This window comes from Tenrec ecaudatus, chromosome 4, assembly GCF_050624435.1.
Source record: "Tenrec ecaudatus isolate mTenEca1 chromosome 4, mTenEca1.hap1, whole genome shotgun sequence".
Lineage (NCBI taxonomy): Eukaryota > Metazoa > Chordata > Mammalia > Afrosoricida > Tenrecidae > Tenrec > Tenrec ecaudatus.
The window spans coordinates 91,356,572-91,371,566 of NC_134533.1; the positions used below are offsets into that span (position 1 = coordinate 91,356,572).

The 14,995-nt window shown below is 50.5% G+C and overlaps 1 protein-coding gene across 1 annotated transcript in view; it reads left to right on the plus strand.

Moving 5' to 3' along the window:
• Window positions 1-10,926, plus strand: part of PANX1 (pannexin 1) — a 47,718-nt gene extending 36,792 nt beyond the window's left edge. Inside the window, exons 3-5 of the mRNA XM_075546464.1 lie at window positions 5,124-5,347; window positions 9,229-9,890; window positions 10,413-10,926. Of these exons, the coding sequence (XP_075402579.1) occupies window positions 5,124-5,347; window positions 9,229-9,890; window positions 10,413-10,492 (966 nt within the window). The 3' untranslated portion in view covers window positions 10,493-10,926. The remainder of the gene's footprint in view (window positions 1-5,123; window positions 5,348-9,228; window positions 9,891-10,412) is intronic.
• The last annotated feature ends 4,069 nt before the right edge of the window (window positions 10,927-14,995 follow it).

The following is a 14,995-nucleotide window of genomic DNA, read 5'->3' on the forward strand; positions in this document are numbered from 1 at the left end:
TTGGTAGGGCTCTTTGCCATGAATGAGGTAGAGAAGGCTTAAACTTCAGAATAAGGATGTGTTAGATTAACACCCAGGTTCCCACCAGCTAGAGTCTCTTGTTCTCAGAAGGATGTGTTAGATTAACGTCCAGGTCACCACTGGCTAGAGTCTCTTGTTTTCAGAAGGATGTGTTACATTAACGTCCAAGTCACCACGGGCTAGAGTCTCTTGTTCTCAGAAGGATGTGTTAGTTTAACGTCCAGGTCACCACCGGCTAGTCTATTGTTCTCAGAAGGATGTGTTAGTTTAACGTCTAGGTCACCACCGGCTAGTCTCTTGTTCTCAGAAGGATGTGTTAGTTTAACGTCCAGGTCACCACCGGCTACAGTCTCTTGTTCTCAGAAGGATGTGTTAGTTTAACGTCCAGGTCACCACCAGCTACAGTCTCTTGTTCTCAGAAGGATGTGTTAGTTTAACGTCCAGGTCACCACCGGCTATCGTCTCTTGTTCTCAGAAGGATGTGTTAGTTTAACGTCCAGGTCACCACCGGCTAGTCTCTTGTTTTCAGAAGGATGTGTTAGATTAATGTCCAGGTCACCACCGGCTAGAGTCTCTTGTTCTCAGAAGGATGTGTTAGTTTAACGTCCAGGTCACCACCGGCTAGAGTCTCTTGTTTTCAGAAGGATGTGTTAGATTAACGTCCAGGTCACCACCGGCTAGAGTCTCTTGTTTTCAGAAGGATGTGTTAGATTAACGTCCAGGTCACCACCGGATAGAGTCTCTTGTTTTCAGAAGGATGTGTTACATTAACGTCCAAGTCACCACGGGCTAGAGTCTCTTGTTCTCACACCAGCCATTTCCAGAAATTGCCCACAGAATGGAGACAGGTATACTCCACAGTGTGCCCACTGCTTGTCTGCCACGTTGCAGTAAGTGCTGACGTGGGTGCTGTGTCAGGATGTGCGCCAGGATGAAAGGATGCTGGCATAACGGATTATGCTTCAGGATGGGAACTCCCAGGCAGCAGTTCGAAACCACCAGCCTCTCCTTGAGAAAAAGATGTGCTTTTCTGCTCCCATACAGATGTCCAGCCTAGGAAACCCACAGGGACAGTTCTACTCTGTCTTACATGGTCATTGTGAGTCACAGTCAACTTGATGGCATGGGTTTGGGGAAGCATCTCAGGTTGAGGTGGACAACTCATACCCCAAACCCAGTCCCTTCAGCAGATGTATTTTCATAGTCTCCCCTTCACTTATTTGGAAAAGGAAAAAAAGGACATTTTAAAGACAATAATTTAATGCCTTTTTGTATTCCTCTGTCAGCTGACTTGATTTTAATATCACCTTGTTACAGGCTCCCTGAACATAGCCTTTTTATTTTTCATGGGGTGGGACGGGGATTAACCCGAGAAAAGCAAGAAATGGGGCCTTCAGCGACATTCCTGAGACTATCTCAAGAGAGCAAGCACGCAGTGTATAATGCCTTTAAGCATTCATTTCTCTACTCCAGGAGCTGCTCAATAGAACTCGTTATTGTACCACGTGGTTTGGAAAAATTAGCCCAGTGTAAACGGCCACTTCTTAATTCTGATGAGCAGTTTGAGGTGGAATGCTGTTATTTCAGAGGCCTTCGAAATAAATTGGGCCTAAACAAAAAAAAATTTCCTCCCGCAAACCAGAAATAGTTTCTCCTGTGGCTCCCAGAGAAAATGCATGGCGGGGGCAGCAACTCCCTTCGAAGGGGCGTCTCTCATGGCAGGTGCACGCAGCCTGCTCTGTGGGTTGGTGTGGGGCAGCCATTTGCACGCGAGCTAATGTTTGCCACAACCACACCCCTGCCAAACGCCAGGGCCCACGGCCCGCCTGGTTGATCTGTGCTTATTTCTCTCTCTCCTTGGGGGCTGAGGGTCAGGAATAGGAAAAGAACAAAAAATGGCAGGTCTGCCTTTGTCCATGGGGGTAGTGAGCAGTGCCAATTTAGCAACTATTCAGGGTAATTTAGCAAATGGTCACTTCTCCCTAAAGCGTAGCACAAAGAGCTCTAGACCTCTAGGCGTCCATGGTGGGATTCAAAGTGTCTGGGTGCTGGGGGCATCAGGGCTATATGTTTAGCTGCTAGCTGCGGGGTCAGCCGTTTGCGATCGTCAGCCGCTCCATGGAGAAAGATGAGGCGTGCAGCTCCCATGAAGCGTTAATCTCGGCGGCGCACAGGGCCAGTTCCATCCGGTCTGATAGTCCCTGTGAGCGGCAATCAACTCAATGGCAGTGCGTTTGCTTTGTTGTGCTTCGGTGACTTTGTCACACAGAAATTGCAAATACCTTGCAATCAGATAGTTTTCATTATCCACTACCTGGAAGTTCAGAGACCGTGGTGATTCCGTGGTGACATTCTTTCCTTCCCTGCCAGAGGTCTGGTGGAAGAACCTCCTCAGCTGCCAGCCTTCTGTCTGTGGGGGTTTCCCGTGCTGTGACGTGGAATAGGAATCAGCAGTGCTTCCAGACCGTGCCTAGGAAGAAAGGCCAGGCAATCTCCTTCTAAAAACCCTCCTGTGAGAAGTCTGGATCACAGCAGTTTGCTCTGTAGCTGGCCTATGGGGATCACGCAGGACCCGGCAGCTTTGAGTGGGCATGAGCTGGGGATTGACTGGACAGCAGCTAACAATAAGAGCCCCGCTTCTAAGTTACCCCCGTTCCCAGACCCTCTGTCAGTCAGCTCCTAGTCACTGGGCTACTCAAGAAGCACAATTTGGTTTCATAACCCTCGGTGTCAGCTCCTGTCCGCACTGCTTCCTTTGTGATTCTCCGTGCGTTATTGTATGCACTTGAAATGGCTTCCTGGTGCACGGGGCAATAAGGTGGGGAGAAGGGCTGGAGAGTGGGGCACATGGGTGTGTCTCTGGCGCTGCAGGGAACTGCCCGTCGAGGTGAGTCAGGACTGAGCATTTCAGACTGAGTGGTAGACCTGGGGCACCGTCCTGAAACCCGGCCTCAAAGCTTTCTCGGCTCTCCCGATTTCCCTTCCAGCACCATCCACGCAGTTTTCACCAAGACCTCCCCACTAGTGAAGGGCTCCCTCGCAGAGATTCTGAGTTCTGGCACCAGCAGAGGGATCTGCTGCCAAGACAAGAATCGGGGTCCAGAGTGGGGACACTAGGCACGCTGGCACCCGCAATGGAAAGACTCGTTCAAACTGATGAGATGGGAAGATGGTTTGTTGCTGGAGGGCCTGCTGTTGGCCTTGGAGATCGCTGCTTGATGGCTGGGAATGTCGAATGAAACTGGAATTGTTGGCCAGGCTGCCTTTGGCCCCAGTGTGTGAAAGATAGCACCCCTCCACTCTGTACCTAGCAGGAAGCATTGGTGTGACATCTTTGTCTGCCTCACCAGTGACTGCAGACCAGCCAAGCTCACTGCCCTTGAGTCGATTCCGACTCATAGAGACCCCATATGGCAGGGAAGAACTGTTCCTCGGGGTTTCTATGACTGGAACCCTTTTTTTAAAATACGGTTTTATTGGCATATGATTCATGTGTCATACAATCAGTAATTCAACATATAAAGAGTTATAAAGCAGCAGTAGAGAGCCTCCTCTTTCTCCCCAGGAGTGACTGGTGGTTTCGAACCGCTGACCTGACTGTTAGCAACCCAACGCACACCCCACTACACCGCCAGCTCTAGAACTCCCACTCTCATGAACTTCGTGGTGAGAGCATCTTGGGTGACATTTGGGACAAGCGTGGCCGTCATGACTGGAGCTGAAAGACTGGTGTGCTGTCTTACACCACCTATGCTGGTCTCATAGCCTCATAGGTGGAGGCAGCTTGCTACATTCTGCTGCGAGGGGACAGTGGTAGCTTCCTGCCTCTTCTCATCAGAGCTGTGTGCCACCTAGCTGGCATTTCCAGGGGCATTTCCACTGTGGCCATATGCCCTCCCACGACGAAATCTCTGAGCACACGCGTGGGCCTACGAGTCGGTCTCTGTCTGACCTTGTGTCTTCACTGGGACCTATCTTTCTTCACTGACCTCTGTGGCCGGGGCCAGCCTGTTCTCAGCAGCAATGTATGATGGGTTAGTTCTCACGGCAGATACCCAGAAAGTAGTTAAGCACGCCGAAATAGCATTGGCCGGTGGAGTACAGAAATACAATTCCATCAGTTGGGTGATGGGAATCTACGTGAGAAATATTTGTGCGAGCTGCCAGTGTGCTGGCTGCTGGGAGCAGCAGCGGGATGAACCGGAGGGATCGCTTGACTGTGTGGTTGGGGCAGAGATTCGTGAGCTAGTTCGTGCGAGCAGCTTTTGTTGGTGTTGGGCAGTAAGAGGCTGCCCGCGTATGTAAAATGTTCCAGTATGTTTTGCTTCCAGTTTGCATTTTTTCTGGCAACTAAATTCTCTTCCAAATGAACCAAAGTCAAAAAGCATGAAACTGCATGGCACACAAGGCAGGGTAAGGTCCTGTCACATCTGGGGTGACCAGCGTGGTCGATAGCTGAATGCACTGTGCCTAACGGCACTGGGTCCTGGCACAGGAAGAGGGCGGTGAGGGAAAGCTGGTGTAGATCCAGGGGGAGCCGGGAGTTTTGCTCATAGAAAGCTGCAGGGTTGGATTCTGAAGGTTGACATATGGACTGTGAGGCAGGAAGCTTGTTTGTTTGCTGTGGGGGTCCCGGGGTAAAAGGCCTGTGGAAGCTGTTACTTGGAGAGGTGGATTTAATTATAAGAAGTAGCTGCTGGGTAATGAGGTCCGTTATCACAGGCAACCTAGGCATACCACAAACCAAGCCAATCCACTGCCGTCGAGTCGATGCTGCCTCATAACAACCCTCTAGGGCAGGGCAGCACGGCCCCCATACCGTTCCTGAGACTGACACGCTTTCTGGGAGCGGAAAAGCTTGATTATCTTCCGTGGAGCAAGCTGGTAGTTCGAACTGCTGGCTTTCCAGATTGCAGCCCAATGCCTAACCATTGTACCACCACGCCTCCTCTGGGAATGCACAGGTGTCTCAAAATGAGACCAAGTGAGAGCAGTAGCCAAGTGCGGTCACTCCCGTGTGTGTGTGTGTGTGTGTGTGTGTGTGTGTGTGTGCGTGTTGAACGGTGTCCTCATTAGTCTCACCACTTGCTCTCCTTTTTCAGTTTTTCCCCTACATCCTGTTACTACTTGCGATCCTCCTGTACCTGCCCTCGCTGTTCTGGCGTTTCGAAGCTGCTCCTCATCTTTGCTCAGATCTGAAGTTTATCATGGAAGAACTTGACAAAGTTTACAACCGTGCAATTAAAGCTGCCAAGAGTGTCCGTGACTTCGACATGCGAGACGGTGCCTGCCCGGTCACGGCTGCTAACGAGAACGTGGGGCAAAGGTAACGTAGTCCCAGCAAGTTATCCTGTCGTGCTCTGTCGAACAAGTCCTGGACCTTTCGCCTGCCAGGGTTGACTTGGGGTTCCTATTGCCAGGAGAGAGGGGGGAAGGGCAGTCATAGAGCGACAGTCTTGGGGAGCAAACAATGCTGTTCCCCCACCTCACCCCTGCCTACCTATTCCAGCCCCCGTCACATGCACTTCTGGCAGGGTTCACGGGTTACAGGTTAAGAGATACTACATGTAACATGCTTGCTTTGGTCTCCTCCTTACTGAAGAAGCATAGAGGCCCGGGTCTTCAAAACTTGTGAGCAGCCAGTCAAGGTACCAAAGTCGGTGTCCGTTCAGTGGGAGCACCAGAGGAAGGAGGGTCAGGAATCAGTGGGAAATGAAATGTGTCTAATCACCTCCACAGACAGCTGCTTCCTGGGCCATGAAACCAGAAGAACTGTACAGTGCCCGCTCAAGACGAGGCTTGCTGCTCCCCTAAAGAGGGACAGTCTCAGGAACCCACAGGGGCAGTCTCCCCGCCCTACAGGGTCCCTGTGCGTCAGAATCAACTCAATGGCGGGGAAGTTGGGTTTTTCGTTTGTTTGTTTATCAGTACTCAATATTTAGATCAAGGATTTTATAGAAGATTCCTGATCAAAAGGGAGGAAAAGTAGAATCCAGACTTTCTAGTGCCATTGGGTTGGACGATCCCTCTTCTCCCAGCCAAAAAATAATAGTGAGGAAATCTTTACATTTTGAACCCAAATGAAGTCATCCTTCAGCCAAGCAATAGGTCAGCTCAATTGGAAAAGAGTATCTGCCTTAAGTATTATGCTCTATTAAAGAATTACAGATGTGATCATTTTGGCAGTAGCAACTGGACAACCGAGATGAGACGTTTGGCAGGGCGGGAGTTTGTGTGCACGAAGGGGAAATGTTTGAAAGGTTGCTGAGGAAGGCGGCCCAGCTCGAAGCAGATACGCAGTGTTGCCGAATTGTCTGCAGAAAGGGTTGAAAAGGTGCTTCCTCTGGGCTGTCTCTTGTCACACACACAAAAGCAGCGGGTACAGAGTGTTCGGCAGCGGAGTTCACGAGCAGGGTGCAGCAGAAAGGGGAACAAGTGGCCAGGCCATGCCGTTTCGTACTCTCACTGGGAGTTTTCTGAGGGACAGTTTAAACCACGCCAGAGCCACTGCCTTCAAGTCACTTCTGACTCTTAGCAAGCCGCCACTAAGACAGAGCGGAGCTGCGCCTTAGGATTTCCCAGACTTGAATCTTGTCGGAGCAGGTCGCCTCGCCTTCCTCTTGCAGAGTGCCCGCTGGGCTTGACCAGGAGGCCAGCAGTCCGATGCTTAATTCACAGGGGCTCCTTATTGATAGTAGCAGTATGGCTCGCTTTTTTTTTTTAAACACTAAACTGTCCCAGATGCTATGTCAACTGTAAGTACATTATCTCATCTCATCTTCAAAACAATATGCTCTATCTACCAGCTGCCTTTATCATACCTCCTTTTCTCTCCTGTTGAAGCAGTGAAGCTGACACATTAGAGAGCCAGCCAGAGCCTTATAGCTGACAGTGGCAGAGCCGGGCCCAACCACATCTGCCTGCTTCCATGGCCTGTGCCCGTACCCACCGGGCTGTCTGCCTCCAGCCCCCACCTGGGGAAGGCAGAGCTGCATTCTCATTGGGCCCAGACAGTCTTCCCTGCCATGTGATATCTAATGCAACAGAGCCTCATTGTTCTTTAAGAAGCTGTCGAGTGGGAGCTGTCAACTGTATTGAACAAACCAGTGCCAGGCACTGTTGTTAAGAATTGACCATCACTGTTGTTGTTAGTTGGCGTCAAGTTGATTCTGGCTCACGTGGCCTGAGGTTTGTAAAGCAGAATGAAGTGCCCAGTGGCTCAGTGGCAGCCGAGCTCACCGTCAGCAGCGGGCCTGAGCCGGTGGAAGTGACCAGTACGCCATTCGCCGCACCCCACACCCTTGGGGACCCTGACACTGCTCTCTTGTGACCCATAAGGTTGCTTATCGCAAGTAGAGTGCCCAACATTGCCCCCTAGTCCGTCTTAGTCTGGAAACTCTGCCGACATCCACTCACCATGGGTAACCCCACTGATGATGGAAATCCTGGTGGCGTGACTTCTGGCATCTTAGGAATACCCGGTCCACCACAGTGCAGCAGATGGTGGTTAATGATAGAGTTGACTCATGAAATCAAAAGCGCACTCAGTCAATTCCTGCTCCACATGACCCTGTGTATCGGATGGAGTAGAACAGCCCCTGTGCGTTTCCCAGACCGTAACTCTGTGGGGGTGGAGAGCCTCACCTGGTTCCCACAGAGCGGCAGGTAGTTTCACACCGCTGGCCTTGAGGCTAGCAGCCCGACTCGAACTGCTGTCCCAGCAGGGCTCCCCTCCACTGAACTCTAGGGCCAGCAAAGGTAGGTGGGCACTCTATGGCTCATGGGTCATGGAAGGGTGAAACCTGATTTTACCCCAGGTGTACTTGAATGACGCTTTAAGGAGTGGGGGAGCCTGGGGTCTTAAAGGCTTGAAGATAAACAAGCGGCCATCTAGCTCAGAAGCAACAAAGTCCACATGGAAGAACACACCAGCCTGTGTGATCGAGTGGTCCCGAAGGGATCAGTTACCAGGCATCAAAGAACAAAAAATCATATCATTGACTGCACACCTCCATGATAGGATCGCTGAAGACAAATGGGTGCATAAGCAAATGTGGTGAAGAAAGCTGATGGTGCCCGGCTATCAAAAGAGATAGTGGCTGGGGTCTTAAAGGCTTGAAGGTGAACAAGCGGCCATCTAGCTCAGAAGCAAAAAAGCCCACATGGAAGAAGCACACCAGCCAGTGCGATCACAAGGTGCCAAGGGACCAGGTATAAGGCATCATGCAAAAAAAAAAGATATGTGTGTATGTATATATATGTGTGCGTATGTATGTGTATATTTATATATGTGTGTATGTGTGTATATATATTATATATATACACCATATTAAATGAAGGGGGAAGTGCAGAGTGGAGACCCAAGGCCCAAGTGTCAGCCAATGGAGATCCCCTCATAGAGGGGTTTAGGAGAGGAGATGGTTAATTAGGGTGCGAGGTAGTACCGATGAAGAACACAGCTTTCCCCCAGATCCTGGATGCTTCCTCCCCCCCAACTACCATGATCCGAATTCTACCTTGCAGGGCTGGGTAGGGCGGAGGCTGTACACTGGTGCATGTGAGGGCTGGAGGCACAGGGAATCCAGGGTGGATGATGCCTTCAGGACCAGGGGTGTGAGGGGCGATGCTGGGAGAGTGGAGGGTGTGTGGGTTGGAAAGGGGGAACTGATTACAAGGATCCACATGTGACCTCTTCCCTGGGAGAGGGACAGCAGAGAAGGGGGCGAAGGGAGACTCCGGATAGGGCAAGATATGACAAAATAACAATGTATAAACTACCAAGGGCACATGAGGGAGAGGGGAGGGAGGGGAAAAAAAAAGAGGACCTGATGCAAAGGGCTTAAGTGGAGAGCAAATGCTTTGAGAATGATTGGGGCGGGGAATGTATGGATGCGCTTTATACAATTGATGTATGTATATGCATGGATTGTGATAAGAGTTCTCTGAGTCCCTAATAAAATGTAAAAAAAGAAAAGAGGAGAAAAAATGATTAGGGCAAAGACTGTACAGATGTGCTTTATACAATTGATGTATGTATATGTATGGACTGTGATAAGAGTTGTATGAGCCCCTAATATATTGTTTTTTAAAAAAAGGAGTGGGGGGGAGGCCTCTGCTATTTGTATTGTCCTGTAATCGAACGTGTGTGCACTTCCCATATGCCAGGGGCCCGAGGAGGGTTTACTTTCTGGTTTGTTTCTCTTTTAGTTTGTGGGAGATATCTGAAAGCCACTTCAAGTACCCAATTGTGGAGCAGTACTTAAAGACAAAGAAAAACTCTTACACTTTAATAGTCAAGTACCTCACCTGCCGGGTGCTGACACTCATGATTATCGTTTTGGCTTGTGCCTACCTGGGCTATTACTTCAGCCTCTCCTCCCTGTCGGACGAGTTCGTCTGCAGCATCAAGTCTGGGATCCTGAAGAACGACAGCTCTGTCCCTGACCGTTTCCAGTGCAAGCTCATCGCCGTGGGCATCTTCCAGCTTCTCAGCTTCATCAACATGGTGGTCTTTGCCCTGCTGGCCCCTGTCGTCGTCTACACGCTGTTCGTGCCATTCCGACAGAAGACCGATGTTCTCAAGGTGTATGAGATCCTGCCTACGTTTGATGTGCTGCATTTCAAGTCCGACGGGTACAACGACTTGAGCCTCTACAATCTTTTCCTGGAAGAGAATATCAACGAGCTCAAGTCATACAAATGTCTGAAGATACTAGAGAATATCAAAAGCAACGGCCAGGGCATCGACCCGATGCTTCTGTTGACGAACCTGGGCATGATCAAGATGGACGCTGTCGATGGCAAAGTGGCCAAGCCGGCTGCAGACACGGCGCTCGAGGAGCAGGGGACCCAGCTGGCCGAGCTCCAAGGTAGGAGGCTGAGGGAGGTCACACAGCGCCAGTACCGCTACTGGTTGGGAATAGTCAAGACTCTCGCCTGCTTGCCATTGTTCAGCTCTTTGCCGAGACTGGCCTTGGGTCTAAAGAGAGGGGGAAGGGTCCTGTCCTTCCGAAGAAGGAAGGGGCTGCGTTTTTCTCCTTGTTCTCACTTCCTCCCCACGCAGTCTCGGCCCCACGTGACCCCCTTGCTCAAGCCCTCCTGCTTGGCCTCCCTCTCGCTTGCTTTTCTCTCACCTCGTTGGCTGTTCCCTCTGCACAGCTGGTTCTCATTCTGCCCGACTCTGACCATCCCTCTCACCGCTAACTGGGTGTTGACTGGTTCAGCCCTTGGCCTTAAACTAAGTTCACTGGGCTTTGAAATTTGGCTTGGAAGCAAACTGTGGTAAAGCCGAGAATGTCTTAGAGATTTACCACCGAGGAGCTGATTTGTACTGCTATTCCTCTGAGCAGGTGTGCACGTCTGTCATCAATTCTTGTTTTCAATTTCCACAGATCTGAACTTCCACAGCGGAGCGAGTGCAAACCACGGAGAGAAGAACGTCCGACAGAGACTCATGGATTCGTCTTGCTGATTGCACTTTTCCCTTGCGCTTCAGGCCCGTGACTCCTGTGGTGTGCGATCCATCTTCTCTGAAGCTCCCGGTCAGGCTCACGGTGGTCTGCCGCGGGCAGTTCTAGGTGGAGACGTTGGCTCTGTCTTACACCCACGAGGCGCTCATGAAAACGGTGGCCAAGGAGTGCCATGAAGAACATGGGCGTCCCACAAGCAGCAAGTCAGAGATAAGCAAACCACACACACACACACACACACACACACACACACAGAGGGGGGGGGGGAGCGGCAATGGAAGGATCATCCAAACGAGCGAGTCATCAGCCTCAGACAGGTATCCGGTTGATGGCGACGAAACCCGGAGCTGTTACAAAGCAGGACCTCCAAGTGTGTTTCCTTTGTTTTATTTTATGAAACAGTAATAAACATATCAGAATGTGCTTACATAGGAAACTCCCCTGTGCCCTTAGTAACCACTATGTGAGAAGACCCTTCCCCAGCTCGCTGTGGGGCAGAGGGCCGCGTGCTCCTGGCAGCGGCAGCGTGTAGAGTGAGACCCAAGCTGTGGTCTCATACACGCAGCTCTTCCCTGCACGGTTACCTGTCAACCTTGGCCAGTCAAAACCCTCTACCCCCTATTTGTTGCACCCTGCTCTGAAGGGCAGCAGGCCCAAGTGCTACTCTGATTGGAAAATGAATGAGGTCAGGTCTGAAGGATAGTGCACAGTGTGGTGGTGATAATATGGGTAAGTGCCCAGCAAGGACATGTGAACACACCTAAGCCCAAAAATGAATTCAAACAAACAAGCAACCTCATTGCCATCGCGTTGATTCCAACCCTTACATGGGGTTTCTCAGGCTGTCCACCTGTACAGGAGCATGTAGCCTCACCTTTGTCCTGTGGAGTGGCCAGTAGATGTGATCCACTGACCTTGCTGTTACTGGGCTCCATTATCTAAACATACCAAACCGAAAAACAGACTTGTCATCAAGTCGATTCTAATGCTTGGTGACCTTATAAGACAGAGAAGGACGGCCCTTGTGGGCTTGTGGGTGTCCGAGGCTGGAAATCTTTACAAGAACAGAAAGCCCTATTGTGCTCTCGCAGAGCCACTGGTGGATTCGAACTGCTGACCTTGCTGTTCGCAGGCCCTGTGTGTAACCCACTACACCCCTAGGACTGCCAGCAGGCGCGAAATCAGTCACTTCACGCTGCCCTCGCTCGTCAGAGGCATTTGAACTAGGCCTTCAACACAGTAAGAGGCCTGGGAAGGGCCATCTTTACCTATGATCAGACCCCATAAATGACACGTGTTCCCAGAACACCAAGTAAAACAACTTCACAGGTGACTTTATGGCTCCTTAACCCCTTCAGCATCCACGTTAACATATTGTCACATAGTATCCAATTCAAGGCCATGCAGAAGGAACATCAAGGCCAATTTAGCATCTGCCCATACTCCCCATCCTGACCATGAAAATCCGAAAGGGCGCTTCAAGAAGCTCATGGGAAAAATGGAATTAAGAAAGCGTGGTTGTTTCTTTCCCCCATGAATTCTCTTGAAGTCCCCTCACATCCTGTTTACATTTTATACTGAGCTCTTAACAGTGACATGTGTCGACCTTCCTTTTTTTTTAATTCTTAAAATATTCACACTCTGTTGAAGTGACTGATCCTCTGGAACCTCAAAGTTGACTTCTGACTCTGGGACACGTGTTTGCCTGCTCTCCTCACCAGTGTGTGAAGAACCTGCCCTTCCGAACCCTCGGGAGCTCAGATTTGATTTTCACTTGTGTTTCCGAGGTGGAAGACGGTGAGGATCAGGATCAACCAGTGTTGTAATTATTCTCTCTGGCATGGCGTCTGTTGTGGTTGAATAACAGCGTGACGCGGAAGGGATAGCAGCAGGGAGCCTGCATTTTGCTACAGTGCTATATGGCTGTGTCTGAGATGTACCATTAAGGTGCACTACACGGACCTCTTATCCTTTGACAGGGTGTCTGAAATGTGTTTTTACCACATGTAATCTTTTTTTTTAAAAAAAAAGGAAAAAAAGCTTGTTTTCTCTGTGGACTGCCTTCGGTTTTGACTGTGATGTGGAAAACGTGGGCACATGATGTTAGAAGGCCAGGAACGCCCTAAGCCTCAGTGTGCATTATCAAGGCCAGCGTCATTGGAGTCTGACTTGGGCTCAGTTCGTGTTGCCTCTCGCACCTAGGGTCTGTGGCCGCCATGGCCATTGGCTGTGCAGAAAGGAATTTGGCAGTTCCTTTGAGGGGTTTTTGAGGGGTTCAGAGTCTAATAAAAGAGACTGGAGACCAAGGCAGGTGCTAAGAGGCAACTGAAAGGACAAGCGATGACCTTGGAGAGCCCTGCCCTTCCAGCTTCTTGGGAGGCGGCATGCTGGTTCTCCTTGCTTCGCAGTTTGCGTAGTTGGTGGGTTTGAGGGTCTCGTCACAGCCTTTCCTGGTGGCAGGTGATCTTTGTGTGCTTTCGCCGCCAGTTCTTCAGCTGGCAGCTTGGGCGAAGCGGTAACACAGACGGTGAGTGTGAACAGCCAGGGCACCTGTCGCCTTTTACTGTGTCGTACGCTGCGGAGGCTACGGCGGGATTGCCAATGAACAACTGTCATGGCCCCACATGGCAGGCACGGGCACCGGCCATGCAGTTCAACTTGAGGGGAAGACAAGTCAGGAACACTAGCTCTCCCATCTCTGAATTGTTGGCTTTCAGGGACTCGGTTGGAGAGCTCAGTTACCTGAAGTCTGTGAGACGGGTCATTCGCTGCCTTGCCCACAGGGGACAGCCAGGTCCTGAAGGAGGCTGCCTTTGTTTTTAGCTCATGTCTCCCTGGCAGAACTAAGCCAGACCCTTGACACCTGTTACCACTGGGGACCGGACAGACTTCTGAAAGCAGTTCTCTGGTTGCGTGTTTAATCTCCAGGTACAAGCCAGACACCCTCCCAGGGAGAGCCCCTAAGACACCGCTGAAAAGAACAATGCAATCACTCCAAAATAAACACCCTGGGAAACGCGCCTTCCAAAGTTGCCATAGTCCCGGCATCCGGTTAAGAAGTTGTAGTCTAGTCCCAGGAGGCCACGCCCTCAGAGAAAGAGGGCTTCCCCTGCCCTTGTGTGAAAAACTATTTCTTCCACAATAACTTCGATGCCGGTGCATTTAAGTACGTCCGGTGTGCTGATCTGGGTGAAGGACATATACCTTTTAAGAAACAGCCTTTACCCTGCAGAGTCTGATGGAATGAGGTCGGGAGACTGGGCAGCGGTGGCCGTGGATGAGCCAGCAGTCCGCTTTGACGTCGTCTCCCTGCAGACTCAACGGGTGGCCCCTGCTCAGCCTCGCTGGAAGGTTGGAGGGTGAGCATTTGCGTTCATCAAATGCTGCCTCTTTGTACTCAGAGAGCTGGACACCTCCAAGGGTGGGTGGGTGGGTGGGTGTGGCGATGTTTGTGTTCCACGGGCGGGGCCTTGCCTCTCTCCTGAGCTGGGAGTGTACCACTGGCACTTTGCTCCTGTGACAGTTCTTAAGAAGTGTCCTGCACCTTTTAAATGGCTTCCCTGTTGGACTTAGGGTTTGTTGCCCATGCCATTCGCCCGAGTGGGCTGTCAATCATGGCTACCACACATGCCAGAGGAGAACGTAAGGTGCACTGGGGATTTATTTGTATTTCTTAGCAGTGACTGATTTTGTAGAAGTAGTCCACCAGTCTTTTCTTTGGAGGCACCTCTGGGTAGGATCAAGCCTTCAACCTTTTAGTTAACAGTGGAATGCATCCACCCTTCGCACCACCCAGGAACAACCTCTCAGGGCTCACTGCTTCATTGTTGATTCTGACCCATGATGAGCCTTTAGGGCAGGGTAGAACTGCCCCTGTGGGACTCTGAGACAGGAACGGTTCAGGAGAGTAGAAAGCCTCATCTTTCTCTCGAAAGGGAGACTGGTGGTTTCAAACTAATGACCTTGTGGTTAGCAGCCCAAGATAACTACGACACCCCCAGGGCTCCTTTGTTATTTCTGCTCCGAGTGGGGTGGGGGGTAAATAGAAGACCTAAAGGCTCGGGAATTTTTTATCCACTGTTTTATCTCAAGCCCCTAAAAGAGAGACTGGTGCAACACACACACTACTTATTGAATGCGCTAGCCAACAAATCGTTATGATAAATTCTATTTTGTTGGTACCTCTGAGCGGATTTTAAAAGATAAAGGTCTTCTTCAGGAGAGGGGAAGGGCTGATTAGCCATTTGGTAGCAGGAGTATTTGTGGATGGATAGGTTTTCACATAAAAATAGTGCTAGTCTTTAGCTTTTTATTGTGGAGTAAATTGTGAGGAAGTTCCAAGTTATTACAAGTTCAATGTTGGTCAGTAATAATTAGGGCAATTCAAGTTGGGAATTCTGGACCCATAGTGTTACAGCATGATGGTTTGAGAAGGGCTATCGATTGAAATGTGCAATTAGCAGTCATTGAAGTTCTGTCTGCAGACAGCGAGATGAGGCAGCTCC